At 42.1% G+C, this 23,121-nt stretch overlaps 1 protein-coding gene across 2 annotated transcripts in view; it reads right to left on the bottom strand.

Annotated features, from left to right (window-relative positions):
- Positions 1-6,846: 6,846 nt before the first annotated feature.
- Positions 6,847-23,121, bottom strand: part of SMARCA2 (SWI/SNF related, matrix associated, actin dependent regulator of chromatin, subfamily a, member 2) — a 119,812-nt gene continuing 103,537 nt past the window's right edge. For both annotated transcript variants that reach the window (XM_063295095.1, XM_063295093.1), the window contains 5 exons: positions 18,159-18,264; positions 16,895-16,996; positions 9,507-9,636; positions 9,029-9,171; positions 6,847-7,729 (listed from right to left, as the gene is read on the bottom strand). In XM_063295095.1, the coding sequence (XP_063151165.1) occupies positions 7,694-7,729; positions 9,029-9,171; positions 9,507-9,636; positions 16,895-16,996; positions 18,159-18,264 (517 nt within the window). In that variant the 3' untranslated portion in view covers positions 6,847-7,693. The remainder of the gene's footprint in view (positions 7,730-9,028; positions 9,172-9,506; positions 9,637-16,894; positions 16,997-18,158; positions 18,265-23,121) is intronic.

Here is a 23,121-nt window from a genome sequence, read left to right on the forward strand (position 1 = left end):
CCAGGGCAGCTTACTGGAGAATTTTGGGGGAGAAGCCGGACAGTTGAGAACCTTTCTTACCCAGTGCATGTTTTTCGACAGCAGACCGGCAGAGTTCCCAACAGACCGAACAAGAATCACCTTTATTTTAAGTCTGCTAAAAGGTCCAGCAGCCAAATGGGCTATTCCCATGGTAGAGAACAACGACCCAATTCTCAATGACTACCAGAATTTTCTGGCAGGGTTCCGAGCACACTTTGATGACCTGATCAGAGAGGTCATTGCCAGCCGGGAAATTTGGAAGCTCAACCAAGGCAACAAGAGAGTGGGAATTTACATTGCTGATTCAAGCTGTTAGCAGGGGATCTGGACTGGAATGAGAGTGCCTTGAAAGACCAATTCAAACAGGGGCTGGATGAGGAGATAAAAAACGAATTGGTGCACCAGGGAACACCAGCTACTTTAGAAGATTTATATCAGCTGTCTGTGGTCATAGACGCCAGACTAGAAGAGCTTAGGCAGCTCCAGCCTGGGAGAGGCAGAGGCTTCAGAACGATGCTTCCAGGATTACCGGCTCGCTCTGCAGCATCTCTCTACTCAGGACCAGAGGAGCCGATGCAGATTGGAGCGAGCAGGAGGCTTACTTCTGAGGCTGAGAGACAGAGAAGGAGAGCACCCTCTGTTTCTACTGCAGAGCCCCGGGGCATATGGTGAGAGCTTGCCCAGTGAGAAACCAAGCGTATTCCGCAAGAGCCCCAGGGCAAGCAGCAGAACCAAGATCCATCCCCACCTCTACTTCCAACCAGGGAAACTCCATCGGTTTCCCTCCACAGAGCTCAGCAGGGAGACCATCAATCAATTAAGAAGGGCTTATTCTGAAGATTCCAGGCAATCCTTTTTCTACTTACCAGTCATAATGCACATAAACCCAGAGCACCAAGTCAAGTTAGAGGCCCTCGTGGATTCCGGAGCTTCCACCAATTTTATTGATGTACAGACTGTACAAGACCTCAACATCCTGAGCATAGAATTGCCACGTCCCATAGAAGTTGAGACCATTGATGGCCAGCCCCTCAAGTCAGGGCCGATTAGAAGTTTCACAGAACCTTTGCAACTAACAACGGGAGACCACACTGAGTGGATCCAACTGTATGTTACTGCATCACTTAATGTACCTATAATCCTGGGCACACCTTGGCTGAAGCTCCACAACCCATTGTTGGACTGGGCTATGGGAACAATCTCCTTCCCAGCTAAGGAATGTTGGCATCGTAAGATTCAAGCTGCCCTTCTCTCTCCAGCAACCAACACAGTCACAGTCATCGAAGCAGGGGGGTGGTGGTGCAATTGCTAGCCAAGTATGCAGATTTCGCAGACGTTTTCAGTGAACAAGAGGCCACAGCACTACCCCCCCCCAATAGGGACTGTGATTGCACTATTCAGTTGATACCAGGAGCTAAGATTCCAGCAAAGAAACAATATCCCATGTCGCCCAAGGAACTAGCCACCTTGAAAGATTACTTGGATACTGATCTCCAAAAGGGTTTCATCCAACCTTCTACTTCCCCAGCATCTGCTCCTACATTCTTCGTACCAAAGAAGCCTGACCCGTTGGCACCGGCAGCTCAAGAGGCACCCTTGAGAGTTGTTCATGATTTCAGTGCCCTCAATAAAATCACGGTCAAAGAAAATTATCCACTGCCCCTAATATCTGACCAGCTTGATCATTTACAGAAAGCATGCATTTTTACTAGGTTGGACCTCAGGAATGCATACAATCTGATCCGGATGAAAGAGGGGCATGAATATCTGATTGCCTTTGATACCAGGTATGGGAAATTTGAATACCTCGTTCTTCCCTTTGGGTTAGCTAATGCTGGATCCAAATTTTCCCAATTTATGGATCAAATTTTCTCTGACTTACTAGATAAGTATCTGGTCATTTATCTAGATGACTTATTAATATTCTCTGAGGACACTATAACTCATGTAACCCACGTATGTAATGTCTTACAAAGACAGAGAGAACTCGCTGTTTGCCAAACTAGATAAGTGTCCCTTTGATTTAACTGAATTACATTTCCTGGGCTATAGAATATCAACAGAAGGCATATCCATGGATCCTTCAAAGGTCCAGGCAATTCTCTCTTGGCAACCTCCCCACAATCTGAAAGAGGTACAAAGATTCCTAGGGTTCGCCAATTTCTATAGAAAATTTATACATAAATTTGCTGACAGGGCCAAGCCCCTCACACAGCTTTTGAAGAAAGGATCCAAATTCCTTTGGGGGGAGAGGGAGCAAGCTGCCTTCCAAGAATTTAAGCAACTCTTTGCATCCCAACCACTTTTAAAGCATCCTGATACCACAAAGCAATTCATAATATATTCAGATGCTTCAGATTTTGCAATCGCTGCTGCCTTATTGCAATATACCGAAAAAGTAGGGAAGAGGTTGCTTCCTTGTGCCTTTTTCTCTTGCACGGTCTCACCAGCAGAGAGAAACTATGTTGTTTTTAACAAGGTGTTGCTGGCAATTAAAGCAGCATTTCAAGAGTGGAGGCATTGGCTAGAAGGTGCAACCTTTCCTGTGAAAGTTTGCACTGATCACTAGAATTTACAGCTTCTACAAAACACTAGATCGCTCACCCCACGCCAAATCAGATGGAGCCAGTTTTTCTCCTGTTTCAATTTTGTTGTCTCTTATGTTCCTGGAGCTCAGAACTGTTTGGCAGATGCCTTGTCTCGCTCCATTCAGGCAACCCCCGCTGCACACCAGGAGGTCCGGGCTACTATATTACAACCTCACAACTTTGATCAGTCTACTGGGGGGAACCAGAGATTTTAGCAGCAGGCAGACAAGCAGAGGACCTCTTTGCAAGGGTCAAAGCTCAGCAGCGACAGGACCCGTATGCCAGGGCCAGGATGGATGACCTCCAGAGGAGCCAGCAAGACACTGCTTCCCCATTCATTGTGGAAGCAGGAATCCTCTGGCATAGTGGGCGGTTATACATTCCCCTCTCATTGAGGGAAGAAGTACTGAAACTCTGCCATGACCATCAAACAGCTGGGCACAGAGGTGTTTTCAAAACTCTCCATAGAGTTTTGAGACTACTGGTGGCCTAAGATGACTGCAGATATAAAGAGCTACATTGCTTCTTGTCATACCTGTAGACGAGCCAAGCCTCTCCCAGGGAAGCCCGCAGGACTCTTGCAGCCCCTCCCCACCCCCAGTGGGCCTTGGGATACAGTTTCCATGGACTTCATCACTGATCTACCCTTGGTCTGACTTCCATATTGGTGGTGGTGGACCTCTTCACTAAAATGGCGCATTTTATTCCTTGCAAGGGCCTCCCAACTGCACAAGCCACAGCGCAGTTGTTTATAGACCATGTTTTTAGATATAGAGGCATGATAAATCACTTGGTGAGTGACAGAGTCCCTCAGTTCACTTCCAGGTTCTGGAGGGTCCTTTTCCAATCATTAGGGGTCCAGATCCACCTATCCTCATCGCATCCTCCTCCTAGTAACGGAGAAGCAGAGAAAATTAACCAGTGGTTGCAGCAATATCTCAGGTGTTACACCACTTATCGGTAAGACAATTGGCCAGCCCTGCTCCCCATGGCAGAATTTACTTATAACAACTGTGTGCATTCCTCTACCAAGATGTCTCCCTTCTAAGCACTCTACAGGGTTAACCCTTGGGTCTTGCCCACCTCCTCCCAGCAGGGAACTGTTCCAGCAGCTGCTGATTTTCTTAAAGAGCAACAAGCCACACATGAGTTGTTAAAGGAGCAACTGAACAGGGCAAAAAGTGCTTACAAGAGAGCTGCAGATGCTCACAGAAAAGAAGGGCCAGCAATTGCTGTAGGAGACAGAGTTTGGCTCTCTACCAAGTTTTTAACTTCTAGCAGACCTTCCAAGAAGTTGGACTCGTAAGTTTGTGGGCCCTTTCACTGTGGTGCAGCAGATAAATCCAGTGGCTTATCGTTTACAGCTACCACTGTCCATGAAAATCCATCCTGTGTTTCACAGATCCTTGCTAGCCAAAGACCCTCCCCCAAGTGCCTTGTGACTGCAGATGCCTGCCCCCCACCTCCAGTAATTGTGCGTGGGGAGGAGGAATATGGAGGAAATTCTGGACTCTAGGAGAAGGGGAAGGGGCATCCAATATTTAATACACTGGAAAGAGTACCCTGAGGAAGAGCACACATGGGAAAATGCCAGAGATGTGCACGCGCCAGTACTGGTTCAATAGTTCCATCAGCTTTTCCCTCACAAACCCAAGCCTCGCACTCTCCCAGAGATTCCTCACTTGGCTGAGCAAGCAGAGGAATCCCAAGCAGAGGAGTTCGTAAGTTGGCAACCTCCACTCCCACCAGAGGCTTGGAGGCCAGAGCAAGAGGAGGAGGGGAAGTCTCAGCCCTCCACCTCGGGCTTGCATTTCCCAAGGGGGAGTGGGGAGGAATCTTCTAATCATCTAGCTATTTTCCAGAAACAGCCACCTGGGCCAGAAGCATTATCAGAACTGGAGAGCAGCAGTGATTTGTCCTTGGAAGATTTTTCCTTTGAAGAATTTCCATTGTTGCCCGGTTCCCATGGGAGCTTGGAGGAGGAGATGGACTCTCATGAGACTTTGGAGGAGGAGGGAACTCTGGAAGGGAGGGGGCTGAAATGGAATGTGAATCTGGAGGGGAGGGTGATGTCATTAGTACGGATGGTGAGTAGGAGGAGGCCCCTATCCAGGGGGGGAAATGCATGCGTAGTTTAGAGACTTTGAGCTGTCATTCAAAGAAACCCAGAACAGACCCGCCTTGAGTTTTGGGGTTTATCTGTCTAGGTTTTCCCACGCTTTTTCAGTTTGGTAGGATTTTCTGTCTACAATAGCAGTAAATAAAACACTAGAGACTTTCTCCTCGTCTCAGCGTGGTCTTTGCTTAGTCAGGACATTCGTTATATTTCATCCCCATTGCAATTGATGTCTGTTATCAGTGCAGACTAGAGATGAGTGCTAGGCTTGTCTAGAACAGAGATCTGGATTAATATTCTACTTTAGTCAAATCCAGTTATTATTTTATTCCTTATATTTATGCACAAGGGCTGGAATCATAGCTGGATTCATAGGTGACAGCTCTGGCCAAGACCTTTGCACAGATCCATCTGCTACACTGGTTACACCTGTTCCTAGATTGGGAGGCCCTTCAGTCATTCACACCCTAGTCGCCTTATAAATGGACTACTATAATGCGTTCTATATGGGGCTGCCCTTGAAGATCATTTGGAAACCACGGCTGGTCCAGAATGCAGAAGCATGCATAGTTATGGGCATGGGCATTTGGTGTATCTCTGTGTCACCACTGTTCCACAAACTGCACTGGGTGCAATTCAAGATGCTAGTTGTTGTTTTTATTATATTTTTATCATTCATTCATTCATTCATTCATAAATTGAAGATTTAAAGTAAAATAATGCACACACCCACACCTAAGCAGATGAATGTTTAATAAGACTCAGGAAATTCCATTTAAAGGGAGGGCCTGCTTAAAAAAATTTTTTTTGAACCAAAATTGTAGAAATTAATGTGAAAAGAATAGAGATAAAACTCTTTGGTAATCCTCATTCAAATCCTGTGGAATAGGTGAGGCTGCAGGATAAGCATGATATGGGCATGTACAGTATCTTTTTTAGCACTTTAGGCAGCATTAAAGAACAACATGGATACCTTAAATCTTGCAAACTGTTGTATCCCCCCCCCCACAAACAAGCCAGTTTTTCCGGTGGGGGGGGGGCTCTCTACTGTTTGCAAGATTTAAGGCATCTATTTTACTTCTTTAAACCTCCCCAATACAAAAAAGCAGGCCAACATATTTTAGTTCTAACATTGTCTTGACATCACCAGCCCAGGATCCTAGCGCCCTTCCGGCACAACACACAGTGTGCCCCATAAGCAAAAGAAAGTTCCCTAACTCTGATGTAGATAGTAAAGGTAAAGGTTTCCCTTGACGTAAAGTCCAGTCGAATCCGACTCTAGGGGGCGGTGCTCATCTCCGTTTCTAAGCCTTGGAGCCGGCGTTGTCATAGACACTTCCGGGTCATGTGGCCAGCATGACGACTCGGAACGCCGTTACCTTCCCGCCGAAGCGGTACCTATTGATCTACTCACATTTGCATGTTTTCGAACTGCTAGGTGAGCAGGAGCTGGGACGAGCAACGGGAGCTCACCCCGCCGCGCGGTTTCGAACCGCCGACCTTCCGATCGACAGCTCAGCGGTTTAACCCGCAGCGCCACCGCGTCCCTCTGATGTAGATAGTTCTGCTTAAACACTGTGTGTATAACTAGTCCAGAAATAACATAATAACATAAACTCATATTTTCTTTTGCTGATGGAACTCCACATTGCCTGGTTGGGGGAATGATGAATTCTCACTGAGCTGTTTGTTGCTCTCAATGCTGGATATTTTTTTTTAAAGGTTCACCTATTGCTATTAGAAGCAGTTGTCCCAAATGATCATCCCTTTGATGTGTTTCTTAACAGCTATTCTTGCTGTTATAAAAACCATTTCTTTTGTTTTAAAATATATTTTTCTTTTAATTCACTTACCACTGACAAGGTATTTGTGAAAACCCCTCAGAATATCAAAAAAATGATTTGTAATGTTGAAAAGTATGTAAAATGCTGTAAGGGTGATCTATAGGGAACTATCCTCTGGATCAGAGCAGCAATAATAATGACATGTCGACAAGGTTGACCCAAACTCAGTGTATCAGTCCATCACTCAGAACTTGCAAAAGGAGGTGGAGAACCAGCCTGGTGCTCCTGCACCTTCCTTTCCACCCCTGCCCTGGCAAAGAAAAGTAATGACACTTGCTTCAAAATTACTGGAATTTTATTTGCCTCAGGCTTATGAGTTGCAACCAAAGACATTGTGCAAAGAAAGCAAAGATTAAGTACACTTTGAGGAAAGGTGGCAAACCATAAATGATAACACAAAAGAATCTGATGAAAAAAGCCATTCATTGTACTATATATTTGCAATATTTAACAGCATTTTAAATCCAACTTTTTATAATAAAGGGAAAAAAAGAGGAGAGGGGAGAAAAAGTAAAGTTTACAGTAGACGTAAATTTCATGTATACAGTTCAAAAAGCATTTCTTTTTCAAGAGATCATGGAGCATAAACTGAAGCAACAAATGGTGTAGGGCAGGGTAAAGGCTAGCTACTGTACATTTAGAAGCTATTAAACAAAACTGCATATATGTAGCTCAATGTAAAACAGATACAGGACTAATAAAACTTGGAAAGTTGCCTGATGAAAAATAAAATCACCAGTTGCTTTTAATGGCTCCTGGTTAGCAATGCTACAAAATACTTTTTTTTAATGTTCTTGATGCCAGTTGAGAGCATCTAATCAAATACTGAACCCAGGAATTGTCAAACCATTAGTTAGCTAAATCCAACCCATAGAAATATACTATCCACCCATGTTTTTTCCATCAAAAGATTTTTTTTGTTTTGTTTTTCCTTTGAGGCCTTTTTGGTCACAGTATGTTACATTTTTTTTACACCATGAAATATGTTTGTCTGGTACTACCCTAAAGTTAATTTATAGATGATATGAATACAGAAGCACCCCAATGTCTGTCTGACCAAGTGAATTCACTGGGTGTAAATTGAGAGAAGAAATTGTGGCTTTAAGAATATTTAACTTTATGGATCACTCGTCATCACTTCCACTTGCTTCTGACTGGTCCTAAATGTAAGAGGTATGGGGGAAAAAGTTAGAATAGTCTCAAAATAAAAATGAATAAAGGAATGGCAACAAAGAAACAAGGTGCAATCTAGAAATAACTGGGCATGCAGGTTCTCTTGAACTAAATGTGTTTAACTCCTGATTACTTGACAAGGATTTAGTTATGTCCTTAGAACTGTCTCAAGCCAGAGAGCTATGGGAGCAGCTGAAGGTTATCTACATGCCACTAAGCCTGTGGTTAAACCAAATACAAACGTATGCTCAGGCTTTCACACAAGAATGTGAAGAAGATTATACCTGGCATTGTCATGAATTACAAAGTTACTGGATTTCTTCTCTCAAGACAGTTCACTTTTGGGTAATTGATGTAGCTGATCTGCAGGAAGGAATCTTGTTCCTGTTAGTGATTTTGGAATGGAGGATTCAGAACCACTACAACTGCCTGATTCAGAGCAGGGGCTGCTATTCCATCTCCATCCTTCAGACAGCTTGTCTTGTAATGCAGGAGTGGGCTGAACATAAAATGGGACCTCCCAGCAGATCACCAAGTATTTATGGCTCCCATTCATTAACAACAAGAGGACAGCTTGATTTCCCTTTCCCTCATAAAACTGAATGCTAACACAAAATCAATTTTGGAGGAAAAGCTAGGAGTGGATTCTTCTGTGACTGGATGTGTGCTCAGTTCTAGAACTGAACATAAATTCCTAGCTTAAACATGTATTGAGGGGTAACCTCGTTTCTTAATTCTAAAATACGATATATACAAGTTGGTACACCTTGGAATTAATTAATTAATTCGATTTAGAAGCTGCTTGACTTCAGAACAATTCTGAGTGACTTACACTAGTAAACTGTAATCTAGTAAAGTGTAGTAAACATATAACCTCCCCACCCACCCCTATTTCTTGCACCAGTGAATTCTTAGTTTTGTACTGACTGACTGAGATTAGAGAGCTACTTTCTGCAAACTCAAGGCTTGGACATACTCCATAGGATTTTTAAAAAATACATTGAGTTATAATCCGCTGGGTGATTTGTTATGGGTTGAGAAATACAATCTATTTTTATGGTCAGGACAAGCTGCACATCACTTTTGATCTCAGATATTTTGTCCAAATACTCCATAAATGCATGGAAAGCAGGCTATAAACTTCACAACTGGTTTCCTTTAAAATTTCTAGGTATCCCCCAAAGCACCAAAAATTAACATAAAAAGTCTGGTAATGTAAGACCACAATGAATGGTAGAGCAGAAAAAAATATGAAAAAATCAGTGATCCAGTAAGGCAACACTTACGTTTTCATCTTGATCCTCATCAGTATCATCATCACTCACAACTGGTTTGGCTTTGACCCGAGCATGGCGTTTCTTGCCTTTCCCTTTATCCCGGTTTTTGTCATCCTTTTTGTTTAGCTTAATTTTCACTTTCACAGATTTTGCTGGGAAAGCAGAAAAATGGATGAGAATCTGAAATGCCAAAATTAAAGTTGATATCCTACAAAGTAAACATATACATCCCACTCTATTAAGGGATTTCCTCTACATTCCTTCTTCTGACTCATACATTTACAAAAACCACAACTAAGCCATAAAATATGTAACTTAGTTTGAAATAATCTGAATGGTAACAATCCCCTTTTTACTGTTATTTCATTGGCCCAAATGGAACTTTCTCTATATACCTCTTGAATGGCAAAGACTGTCAGTTTGCCAAAAAGCAACTAAGTTCCCAAAAGACATATTGCGTGTCCTTGCTTTTCAACAAGAGACTTACATTCTGATTCTGACTCATCGTCCTCGTCTTCTTCTTCCTCATTGCTCTCTTCCTCGCTTTCATCTTCTTTGGCAAGCTTCTGCCGTGCACTTTTGAAGACTGACTGGAGAACAATGGAATCCTCATAGATCTGGAGCATGAAAGCAAATTTGTGTCAGAAATGCAAGCTGTGCTTCATCAAAAATTCACAGCATGGAAGGTTATTTTCTATGCAAACCCACAGAGAGCATGGCTTTTTCTCCCCCTTTACAAGATATAAGTCTTGTTACATGAATTTTACAGGAAATAGCAATGTTAATTTTTTATGCACTAAATGAAGTGAGCTTCCATATTATATTACTTTTCACATTTCCAAACCTATTTTTATGCCTAAATTATTTAACTTGCAGTACTAATGCTATTAAAGCCTTCAATGGAAAGCTCTAATTAAGATTTAGATTATAGTCTAACTGTATATTCAAGATGAAATAAATGCACTCCTTGGGTGATAATTATGGTAGAAAAATAAAATGGCTCACATTTGCTAGTAACAGAATCTTTGTGATATAAACTGTAAGTATCTAAAGTGTTCAGCCATAGTTTCTGTAACAGATTACAAAGTAGTATTCTAATCCCAGTTCTGCTCACCTGCAAATTCTTTCTGCCTACCCATCAAGAGCCTGAACCACTGTTAGGATTTATATCTCTCTAATGATTTCAACATGGTTAATGTTAATTAGTACTTTCTTGATAACTTTAAGTATGATATATGTTCTGCCATTTAGTATAGCTACCTTAATGAAAATCAAGACCATGACAGAAGAGGAAAAATGATTTATGCACAAGACCTGTGGGGTTAGAGCGAACAAGCATTCAATCTTACAGTCAGTCCCTGATCTCTCAAATTTTTCAAAGGAATTTTTTTAAGTTTTAGTTGATCAGCTCACATCAATATGACTTGAAGAACATCTTTGAAAATAAACCCCCAAGTTTTGATGCAAGTAGGTGCATTTGATTATTTTTCTGTAGAGTTGTATTTACAAAAGAAGGTCTGAAATGCAAGGATCTTCCTTCTCAAATGAACTGGTACTATTGCAACAGATGATTAATAAGACTATACTAACTCAAATCCACTTTATACATATGAAGACATTTAACTTGCATTTCAGATGATAACAAATAATAGTTGTAAACTAGCATTTTGTAGGATCGCTTCTCAAACTAGTTTGAGGTTCTTAATACTTTTAGGCTTCCTAGTGCCACAAACACGCATGCTGTAAAGTGCTAAGACTATAGAGTATTCGTGTAGGAGTGTCCCTCCACCCGCCTATCTCCCCCCCATCTCTGCCCTTTTGGCCACCCTGCACAGCGGCATTCCTCGGCAGCAGCAGCACTAGGGCTGAAGTAGAGGCATGGTGTCATGTTCACTGTTTCAATGTAGTTTATACATCGTAATGTTTCAGGCAGTTTGGGGCATGCTTCCCTTCTGAAGAGGCTAAAATAACTGCCATTGCCACCAAATTGAAGGGTCGAGCGGCTGACTGGTATGTCCAATTAAGTGATGCTGACTCCCCTGCACTTGATTATTTTGATTTCATGTGGGTGTTAAAGCTGCATTTTGAAGATCCCCTGGCCAAGGCAAGAGCTAAGAAGGCGCTGAAGAATCTCACCCAGGGCCAATTGTCAGTAGCTGATTACGCCCTAGAGTTTAAAGCTCTGGCTGGGAAAATCACTGACTGGTCTGAGTCCACTCTGATAGAGCGTTTTAAAGAGGGACTCAACCGGAACATCCTGCGTTGGGCGTTGTGCAGAGACGACCCTGAGTCATTGTATGACTGGATCTGTGTGGCGGGAAAGGCTGAGCACGCTCAGCATACCTTCATGCAAACTAGAAAATCTGAAAAACCACCCGCCACCATGAGGGGACCCTGAAGTGCTGCGACTGCTGCCCGGCCAAGCTATAGAGCCTGGGATGAGGAGAGAGATCGGCGCTACGCGAGGGGTCAGTGTCTCCAATGAGGAAAGGAGGGCCATTGAGCAGCTGATTGCCCAAAAGCCAAGGCTGGAGATTGAGCGGGGAAGCCGCCGGCCAAATCGCCCCCCCCTCGCGGCAAATGACAGCAACCAAAGGGACAGCCAACGCTGAAGAAATAATCGACTTCTCGGGAGAGGCTGAAGATGACTCTAAGGAGCCAGCGGGAAACGCCAGCCACCTGCCATGAAAGGCGCCAGCGGGCAGGTGGAAGAGGATGGGCGCGAAGATGCTATGATGAGTGCTGACTGTCCCACTTTAACAGTAAAAGTGAAATTGGGTTCCTGCACAAAGACTACAGAGGTCTGGGCTTTAGTTGACTCTGGGTGCTCCAGGTGTTTAATTCACCCTGATCTGGTTGCTGCTTTGGACCTGCCTAGTTTCCCCCTCCAGCAGCCTTTGATCTTCACACAGTTGGATGGTTCAACGGCGGGGGGGGGGGCGCAACCCATTTCACTGGAACTGTGGCAATGCAAATGGGCAGCCACCATGAGGCTTTGAAATTCATTGTAGCACCTGTTGGCAATCCCTTGGTAATCCTGGGGATCCCATGGTTGACCTATCGAAGCCCCTATATAAACTGGGAGCACAGAACTGTGACTTTTGCAGATGGATTCTACCAAGCTCCTACAGCGGAGATAGTTGCATGTGCGGGGGTTGGAAGGGCAGCGATCGCCACGCCGTGCCCTGACTTGCCACATTTAGAAGGCTTCCCTGCTCAATACCAAGAATTTGCTGACGTATTTGGGGAGATGGAGGCAGATCAGTTACCCCCCCCCCCACCGGAAAACTGACTGCAACAGAGTTGGTCCCCAATCCTCAATTGCACAAGCCAAAAATTTACCCGATGACCCAGAAGGAACTTGAGGCATTAGGGGACTTCATTGACAAAAATCTGTCAAGGGGGTTTATGGAACCTGCTAATTCCCCAGTTGGAGCCCGTTATTCCGGGAAAAGAAGGATGGCATGCTTTGACTCTGCACGGACTATCGTGGGTTAAATTCCGTCTCTATTGTCAGCAAGTACCCTCTACCCCTCATGAAGGACACGTTAGCTCATTTGTCAAAGGGCAAGATCTTCTCCAAGCTCGATCTTCATGAAGCCTACTTCCGCATTCGCATAAAGTCTGGGGATGAGTGGAAAACTGCTTTTAATTGCCCACTAGGATCGTTTCAATACAAAATCCTTCCTTTTGGGTTGGCAGGGGCGCCTGGGGTCTTCATGCAATTGATTAATGAAGTACTACATGATTATTTGTTTAAAGGGGTTCTGGTCTATATAGATGATGTTCTCATTTACACTGAAACCGAGAGGACTCTATGCCAAACTTTCCAAATGTGAGTTTCACAAAACCCAACTTGACTATCTGGGCTATTGAGTGTCTGACCGGGGTATAGAAATGGACCCTGCAAAAATTCAGGCGATTCTAAGTTGGGAACATCCCCGCACCCGGAGGCAATTACAAAGTTTCCTAGGGTTCAGTAATTACTATTGGCAATTTATCCAGGGGTTCGCTGAGATTGCTCTGCCCCTCACTGATTTACTCCGTACCAAAGGCTTGGGGAGACACGCAAAGTAAAAAACCCTGGGGCAGTGCTGAATTGGACGCCTGAATGCCAGGCAGCATTTGAGAAACTAAAAACCCTTTTTACTGCTGCGCCTATCCTACAGCACCCTGATCCTGAGCGCCCCTTTGTGGTCCAAATTGACGCTTCTGACTCCTCTATTGGGGCTATTTTGTTACAAAGGGATTCAGAAAATTGCTTAAAACCCTGCACTTATCTATCCAGGAAATTTTCTGAAACAGAACGCCGTTGGCATGTTTGGGAAAAGGAGGTGTTTGCTGTAAAAGCAGCTGTAGAAACCTGGCGCCATCTCCTTGAAAGCGCTAAATGCCCTTTTGAGGTTTGGACTGATCATAGGAATTTGGAAGCCCTCCGCACCCCACGGTGTCTCAGCCCTAAACAGATTCGCTGGGCTCAGTTTTTCAGTCGCTTTAACTTCCAGTTAAAATTTATTCCGGGAAAGAAAAACTTTCTGGCCGATGCTTTGTCACGTTTACCTCAGGACCTTGACCAGGTGGCAGATGTGGTTGGAACTGTTCTCACTGAACCACAACTGGGCTTGGTTGCTGTCACTCGGAGCCAGACCCATGCACAGGCAACCCCACCCCCAGCACAGTCTGGGAAGCGGAAAGTGCAAGTTCCTTGCCAGTTACAGAAGGACTTTCTCCAGGCGCTGAAATCTGACACTTGGTTACTAGCTAATAGAGACAATGTTTCTTTTGAAAACGGTCCGGCGTGGGTGGAACACTGCCTTTATGTGCCTGAAACTTTAAGAGCTGATGTTTTGCAGCGTTCCCATGATGATAAACTTGCTGGACACTTTGGTTTTGTCAAAACCTTGTATTTGGTTTGCCGTCAATTTTGGTGGCCAACCTTAAGACGTGATGTAAAAGACTATGTTGCTTCCTGTCCTGTTTGTGCCATGTCAAAACGAAAAGGGGGGAAACCACAGGGGCTTTTACAACCAGTGGTGTCCTAACAGTGAGACACACGCTGAGATGAGGAGTAGTACTCTAATGTTTATTACTGCTTCATGAACAGAATCCTAACAAACTGAATAAGTGTGGGAAAAACCCAGACATATAAACCCCAAAGGCTAAGGCGGGCCTGATCTGTGTCTCTTTGAATGGTTGCTTAATTCCTCAGTACTACGCATGCGCTTTACAGCCTGGATGGGAGCCCCCTGCTCGCCATCCTTACTCATGACAAGTGGCCAGCCCATCCCGCCCCTGGGACGAGATTTCTATGGATTTCATTGTGGACCTACCTCCCAGTCAGAAAACGGTCATTTGGGTTGTAAAATATTTTTTCTCTAAACAAGCTCATTTCATTCCATGTGCGTCCATCCCGTCAGCCCCACAACTGGCGCGCCTATTTCTCCACATCTACTGCCTCCACGGTACCCCTCCCGTTTAATCTCTGACCGCGGCACACAGTTTACTTCCCAGTTTTGGAAATCATTTTTAAAATTGATTGGCACCAAACAAGCTCTGTCCACATCGTCCCAACCACAGACTGACGGTTCTACTGAGATTTTAAACTCCACTCTTGAACAGTTTCTTAGAGCATACATTAACTACCATCAGGACGATTGGGTGGAGTTATTACCTTTTGCTGAAGTTGCTTACAACAATGCTGTGCATCAAAGTACCGGACAAACCCCTTTTCATGTGGTTTCTGGTCATGACTTTGTCCCCATCCCTGAACTGCCACAGCCCCCTTCCCAAACATGTTCTGCATCTGACTGGGCTGTTAAACTGTTTGATTCCTGGCCAGTAATTCAACAAGCTTTAGCTGACACCCAGGCTGCTTAAAAGTCTCAAGCTGATAAGTATCGCTCTTTACAACATGACTTCAAAGTTGGGGATCAGGTGTATCTATCTACTAAATTTATCAAATCACCACAACCCTCTAAAAAACTTGCTCCCAAGTTTTTCATTGGTCCTTTTCCTATTGTTCGTTTTGTCAATCCAGTTACTGTTAAATTGGAACTGCCTCACAATTTGAAACGCTTGCACCCTGTTTTTCATTGCAGCTTGCTTAAGCCTGTGCACCACTCACCGCGTTGGCACCCTCAACCTCCTCCTCCTGCTCCAATTATGATTGATGGCCAACAACACTTTGAAGTCAAAGACATGGTTGATTCTTTCAAGCTTCGAGGCACCCTTCAGTATCTGGTCCGATGGAAACACTTTCCTCATCCTGAATGGGTGTATGCCCACCATGTTAATGCTCCTGCTTTAGTTAACCGTTTCCACCTTGCTTACCCTTTCAAGCCTGCTGCTTAATGTATTCTTTATTTTGGGGGGGGGGCAGTATGTCATGTTCACTGTTTCAATGTAGTTTATACATCGTAACGTTTCACATGCCATGGCACTGACGCGCGTTTCTGTTTGGGAGGGAGCTGCTGTGAGACCTTGTACCAAGTTCTGTCTGTGTAATCAGTGCAATGGAATGTGTTTGGGTTATGTTATCTGTTCAAGGACTTTTCCCGCAGACCATCAGAGACTGTTAGGAGCACCTGGGATTGTGAACTTGAGAAGATTCTATGGGGGGAGGGATTTCATTTGCACCGAGGGTTTTTACTTTGAATTTGGCGCGCTTTCATCATTCTCAGCTTTCTCTGTGATCCTGCATACTATTCTTTAATAAACCAGATATCTTTGAATTCCTGCTCATGAGTCTGATGGTGTTTTAGAATAGGCAACCATTACACACGGGGTCTTTAGCAGTTTCAGCTGGCCACCACCTCCCACAGGCCTCTACTTCAGCCTTGGTGCCACCAACGCCAAGGTATGCTGCCTCAGGCCCTGCACCATGGCCAGCCACCCCAGCACAAAGCCCCAACCGCTCCTGCTGCCCTGTGTTCCACAGGCCCTGCCGTGCCCAGCTGACCTTCGCTGTCATTGAGGAGTGCCACTGCTGATGAGGCACGCCTAGCCTGGTCCTATGCGAGACAGTTGCTGGCCATGCCAGACCTTCTTCCTGAGGCTGCTCACGCCATTCTCCAAATGTGTTCTAGAAGCCTCTGGAAAACTTCAGAGGCCTCCTGAAGCATCACGAAAACGGTATGCGCTATTTGGAGAATGGTGCAAGCGGCCTCGGGAAGAAGGCCTAGCACAGCCAGCAGCTGCCTCGCATAGGGCCAAGCAGGTCTCACCTCATCAGCAGTGGGAGGAAGACAGCAAAGGTCAGCTGGGTGCAACAGGGCCTGCAGAGCGCAGGGTGGCAGGGACTTTGCACTGTAGAGCTGGGCTGGCAGCTGGCTGAGACTGCCGCCAAGGAGTGCTGCTGTGCAAGGCAGCCAAAAGGGCAAAGATGGGGGGGAGACAGGTGGATGGGGGGAGTTGAAACCCCCTGCAGTCGCAAGTGCAGGTGGGCTGTCCAGCGCCCAAATTTTGATCATGTGACTGTGAGGGCACTACAATGGCCTAACTTGGGGGACTGGCGTAAGTACCATTCATTCAGCACTGCCATAACTTCAAACAGTCGCTGAATGAATGGTTAAGTGAGGACTACCTGTAAGCAGTAGAAAAACAGATTTAAAAGGTGTTTTATATAAAATTATTATGCACAATATAGACCTAAGACAACATTTTCAGTGCCAGTATTTCCTACTCAAATGCCCACTGAATAGCAGAGTATGACAACCCAGTACCCTCCAAATTTACTGATTCCAATTCCCATTAAGTATTGGAGTTGAAATTCCAAAATGAAGGGCCCAGGTTGGTTAAGAGAGTCACACTGTACACAGTATTTAACGCAATTGCATACATCAATAGCCTTGGAATCAGAAAAAGTTTGAATCAGACCTGTGATCCTTCTAAGTTGAAGGTCTGAGCATTATGACACAACAACATGACATCCTTCTCCAAGTCACTGAGACTCCGATATTTATGATTACGAATTCTTTCCTAGAGTGTGTTTTTAAAAGAAAAGAGAGGGAGAAAGATTGAAAGGGGGAAAGCGCATATAAAATTAATTAGTTAACAATATAACTCAGAATACAACAGATACAGTTATGTTATAAATAACATAAGCACTATTACCCTTTCATTTTCAATTAATTGATAGTGCAAACATAGCCACATTCAGAAAAAAGTCAAAAGATGAAAAACTCTCCACATATTGGATGAAGAATAGAGAACGATATTGAATGACTAGCTCAGAGGACTTGAAATGGGAGATCTATCTCCCTATCCCAAATATACTAGAAGAATGAAAAATGATACTTCAAGAAGCTGTGTGTCTAATTCAGCAATAATTTACACATGCCAGAAAAATAAAAATATTTGAGGCTTTAGTGGTGCCTAGTCCACTGATGTATCTAAACCCTGTATAAACAACAGGGTTTTAATAACCTTATAAAGAACAATAGTTACCTTTGTTACTCTTTACATATGTATCACATATGAGAGAAAGTGCAACAGTTCAAACTGACTGAAGCTAAATCTAGCTATCTAGCTAAATTCAATACAATCAGTACCCAAGCTTTGTTGATTATTTTCCATCTCACACATTTCAGCAGTGCAAGTACTACCTTCCTTTCTATTCTAGAAGGTCTCTCCAATTACAGAGTAAATTTCAGGGGGCTCTCGGGGTTGTGGGGGGAGTGATAAACAACTAAGGACAACACCACTCTTTTCTGCCAGTATAATTCTCCTGATGGAGTAGAAGCCTCAGAAAGAGTGATGGGCCACCTGCTTCCCTGGAAGGCTTGTGCTGGCACCCTGTTTAAGGCATCTGAAGTACTCTGCAAAGTTGGCTCTGGTTTTATGCTCCATCATGCACCTTAATAAAGGGTTTTAATTTAAAAAATCTTTGGATTTTTTAAATAACCTGCCCATTTTTAAAAATCAAACTTTCAGAGTTTGTGCAGATGCCTTGAACAACTTGTTAGACTAGGCTATATTCTCAAGAATTTGTTTTAAATAACCTATTCACAATTTAATATTACATATGGAGGTTCATAGCAAGCAATATTTTTATACTCAATGTGTGCAAAAACATAACATTTAAATAATAATTTTAACTAATACTGGAAACACATTCAAATGCAATCAAAATTATACTCACCTTAATTTTTTTGAAGTCAACTGGTTTTCTAATTAACTCATAATATTCTGGGTATTCTTTTCGGGAAGGCAACTGAATGAAGACTTCACTTAACTGTCGTCCTGAACTGTAGAAAGGAAGGAAACAAATTATTACCGATGAGAAGCAATGTATTGATTCGACTTCCGGTGGGAACATGGCCAACTGAACATCTGTGCCTGTGAGCTCTGTGGGCAGATCTGATCAATTTCATGGACAGAAAATGCTTGGAATCATCCTATTTGAACTCCTAAATGTTGCCTCGCAGCCAGAGGATTGCGAACAGTATTAGTGCGAATCCGGTAAGAGATGCTGGGAGTTTGGGACGTCATCCTTTCCAAGCCTTAAAGGGACACTAAGTTGAGCCACCCCATTTCTAAACCACCCAATTTATATATTTTTTTCAAGTTTATATACCCTAAGAGAGGTTTTCTGCAGCAAGGAGAAGCGAACTCTCTTGGTGCCTATCGTTACTTCTGGATTAATGTTTAAAAATCTTTTAAAGCTTTGGCTTGTTTTCCCATCTAAACACTAAGGAGGACTGAGAATAAATAACTGCCTCCCTATTATTTTTGTATTGAATTTGAAGGATTTAATATTTTCCTACATGTTGAATCTGTTTTGAATCTTCAGCTTTCCCTGGGAGCTGCTTGTTAGCATACTTTCTCTTGTGTCAACAACTTTAGGAGATCTTCCATTAACTCATTAACTCCTATGTTTGCCAGTCAAGTACCTAGGGGGCGCCATAATCTACTGCCTGTAACATACAGGATCTCAAGGAGGCTTTCTCAGGGTTTTATTTTGAGCTTAAGCAGATTTTCTCGGATTCCTGTCAAGTTATCTTGCAAGATATTTGGGACATTGTGAAAAATATCAGCTTTAAAATGTGTTATCCGGCTAAAGACATTGTGGAAGAAGTTGAAGATTTTACTACTGACAGCAAGACTGATGCCTTTGATGAAATGCCAGGCAAAGATTACATTCTGGTGTTGAAGGGGTTAAAAGGACAGTCTGAGTTGAACATTATGGGAAAGAAGAGGTTTTGTTCTGTGGGAGGTTTTTTGCTGAGAAGTCTGACTTACTAAGGGGGGCAGTTGGACTGTTTGATTTCTGTATGAAAAATGCCCTGTGTGTATTATGGAGATATGTAAATGCTTTGGTATACTTTGAAGTGGGGTAAAGAATTAAGAATTAAAGAATTAAAGATTCCTAAAATCTGGATAGATTTTAAGGCTTGTGATTCTATTTTTTTAATGATTTGGATTAAAATTTACTGGACTGCTTTTAAGGTTTGATTTTTAAGATTTATAAGGTATAATAATAATTTCCTGGTTTTAGGTTTAATAGGGTTAAGATTGTTACAGTATTATTAATTATAAAATGTTTTTATAGTCTGATTTTTATTATAGTGGACAGAAATATATAGAATAGTGGTAGGAAGGAAATAAATAAATGTTTTTGTGGGGGAGAGTTGATTTGGAGGTTTATATATTTTTCTTTTAATATAAGGGGAAGGAGCAATTGTATTTAGTGATTTTTATAATGTGTTAATGGAATGATTTATAGTATCATTATAGAAACAATGTGATCTTGGTCTGATATAGAGTAAGGGATTGATTATGGAAATTGTTGTATATTCTTGGTGTTGAAAGTTGGAAGTCATTTCTTTATGTAATCTTTAAAAATTTTCTCTTGTGTTTCACATTTTTTAGTTTTTTTCTTTTTGTAGTTTTTCTTTTTGCTTTAAACTTAATAAAATTCTTATTAAAAACAAAAGAGAAGCAATGCATTGATTCCTTTCTCCCTGGTCATTCTTAGACCTTGTCCTGATAGGGAATGAGAGCCAAGGCAAATACTGGAAATTTAGCAATTACTAGGGCCCCATTCAAAACTAATTTACCTGGGAGATTGCCAGACTTGGCATTTAATATGCAAAATATTTCTTTTGAAAACTACTAAAACATTTCCAGTGCTATTACCATTAAGAAAAGATCCTGCTGTTTGGCATTTCAAAAGCATGGTAGCTTTTCTGCCATAATATTCACAACTGACACCATGGATTTGTATCTCAGTGGAAATACTGTAATCATTTTTAATATCTGAAGCCACATTCAAACTGTCCAGAAGCTACATGTTTTTATGAACCTCAATGCAAGTGTAGCACAGCTGTACATTTTTACTATTTTGGCAGCTGCACATAACTGCCAACTCCAGTGCCAGTCTGGGATATTTTATCTGCAATTCCATTGCTTATTTACATAACATACTTGCCAGTAACACAGATCCATGCATGAGACAATTGCAGTCTAAGTACTCCTAATGAGGTCAATTTGGGACAGTCCTCATTCAGTCAACTTCTGAACTTCAATAGGAATACTGAGGATGAACTGCTACAACACCCAGGACTGATGCAGAGGAGGCAGAATCAGCTGGGTGTTTATATAGAGAACATCGGAAAGGTGCCTTCTATTGTGGTGCTACTTTGTGAGTGCTTTATGTTTACTAAAAAGGGAATTCTAGTAACCAGTTTACTTTAAAAGACAAGGAAAAAAATGTTTCTTGTGTTTTATGTTCAAGAAATATATTATCAATGCAATTCTTTTGCAAGGAGGAACCTGGACTTGCTGTCGGCTAGCTTTGTTTAATGTTTTCAAAAGCATTGAAGGTACTTTGCCAAAGATATCCAAATTACACAGTAGAGTCTTACGCATGCTCTTAGACTAGTATCAGAATATTGAATTATGCCCCTAAGGGGGAAAAAACATCCACTGATTTCTGTGCTTCACAAAAAGATTTTGTTTCTGTGTGTGTAAATGAATATAAAGAATTTATTTTTTAAAAAATTAATCTTAAAGACATTCTTCTAAGAAGAAAAATTTAATGGTTGCAATCAAAATATGCTGAGAAAATTATGATTAATATATAGGCTATTCCTGTTTTAATATATATTTCTGTTTCAAATAACATCTTTTAGACACACACATGCATACATGAAAGAGGGAGAGATCTACCAAACATAAAAATCACGTTCACTATTACTCTTTTGGTTGCCTAGCAACTACCAGATTATATGCTGAAAAGCAATAGGACCTGCATAAATTAATGGAATGTACAGAAATATGAGTAGCATTTCACTGTTATAATTGCAGTAGGTCTCACTATTTTTCCACACAGATAAGCAAAGAAATACAGATTGTAACATATATATTTATGTGTATTTATATACTATACAAATGTCTTGCCATTCTGGAAGGCAGCTCTCATTTCAAAAGCACCCTATGGGATAAACAGGAATAAATTTGAAGTAAAATGTACACGCCTATCACAACTTGAGTTTTCTGGCACTGTGCACCCAAAGGTCTTATCAGTCTTCTTTTACTGAAAGATCTGGTAGCATTCTATTATTAATAATTCAATACCAATTCAAAATTTAAAAATAAAACATATACAAGTAAATATGAAGTGTTTATGGTTTTTATGAGGATTAATCCCACAGCACTATCTAGATACCTCACCAAAGACTGATTTTCAGGATATACTATACTGGTACTGAATATATCATTAACTTTCTATGTTTGTACAATACTGAATTGGCAATAAGCAGGTGTAGAAGCAAAGTCTTGAAGCAAAGTATGAATAGATTCAAGATGCACATTCATTATTCCCTAAGTTCAACCACGAAAGAAGAAAGAAAGGTCCCTGAGTCATTTTCTGACCCTTTGGGGGGATGCCGCTTTTGCGATGTTTTCCTGGCAGAATATAGAGCAGGTTGGTTTGCCATTACCTTTCCCACAGCAAGCTGGATGCTCATTTTACTGACCTCGGAAGGATGGAAGGCTGAGTCGACCTGAGCCGGCTACCCAAGACTCCAGCTTCTGCTGGGATCGAACTCGGGTCGTGGGGAGAGCTTCGGGTGCAATACTGCCGCCTACCACTCTGCGCCACACGAGGCTCTAAGTTCAACAAAGGAAAGGCTTTAACTAGTAGCAGCTCTGCCTGAGACTTGAAGATTCCCCAAACTGCAAACTGCATCTTTCTCCATTTTCTTAATGCACGCTGAGATATAGAATAACTGTCCACACAGATATCCTCAGTCTGGAATTAAGTGAATTCCTAAGCAAAACCATCAAAATCTATCAACATACATTAAAAATTATGGAGAGTAACTGTCAGCATTGGATACCTAGAGAACAACACAGACAGTAATACTTAAATACAAACACACACACGCACACGCACAGAGGAACTGCCTGATTCTGCAATCTCTAGAAAAAGTAGAGAAAAAGATTGAAAGACATTTACTGTTACGAACAAACCCATATGGATCTAAGCTATTAAGATAGGAAAATTATTTTACCAAGTAACAACCTACTATATAAACTGTCCTAATTAATGTTATTATGGTATTGCAGAGTTATTTTCCTCATGAGAATGTTCTAGCATTCTATACTCATAAATGAACAACTATAAAAAAATCAAATTCTATATGTATAACTACATACATCTGATTAATTTTTGTTTCAGACTGTGTATTAATACGGGATTCATATTCTTCTAATCTCAATTTGAAAGGCAAAGTCAGATAGGCACCTGAATTTTACAGTCAAAAGGTAATAGAACAGGGTCTTTTAATATCTGAGTCTTATTCCTAGGAAATGCATGCTTAACAAAGCATTAAATGCAGTGAAGTGTGAGGTGCAATAAGGCACCATTAACGCCAATGGATATTCCATAATAAAAAATAATGCTTTGATGTATGAAATGTGACCTACTCATTGTGCTAAGAGGCAGGTGCATGAGAAAAAAGAAATGGGGAAAGGGTCGATCCCTAACTCGAAGAAGTTGTTTTGGCCTGGAGTTTAGTTTACACTGTTCAAAGCTTAAAGAGCATTAGCTACTACGGTGGTATTTTTGTTCAAAACATTGTGAAATGTGTCCTCTTTCA

This window comes from Candoia aspera, chromosome 2, assembly GCF_035149785.1.
Source record: "Candoia aspera isolate rCanAsp1 chromosome 2, rCanAsp1.hap2, whole genome shotgun sequence".
Lineage (NCBI taxonomy): Eukaryota > Metazoa > Chordata > Lepidosauria > Squamata > Boidae > Candoia > Candoia aspera.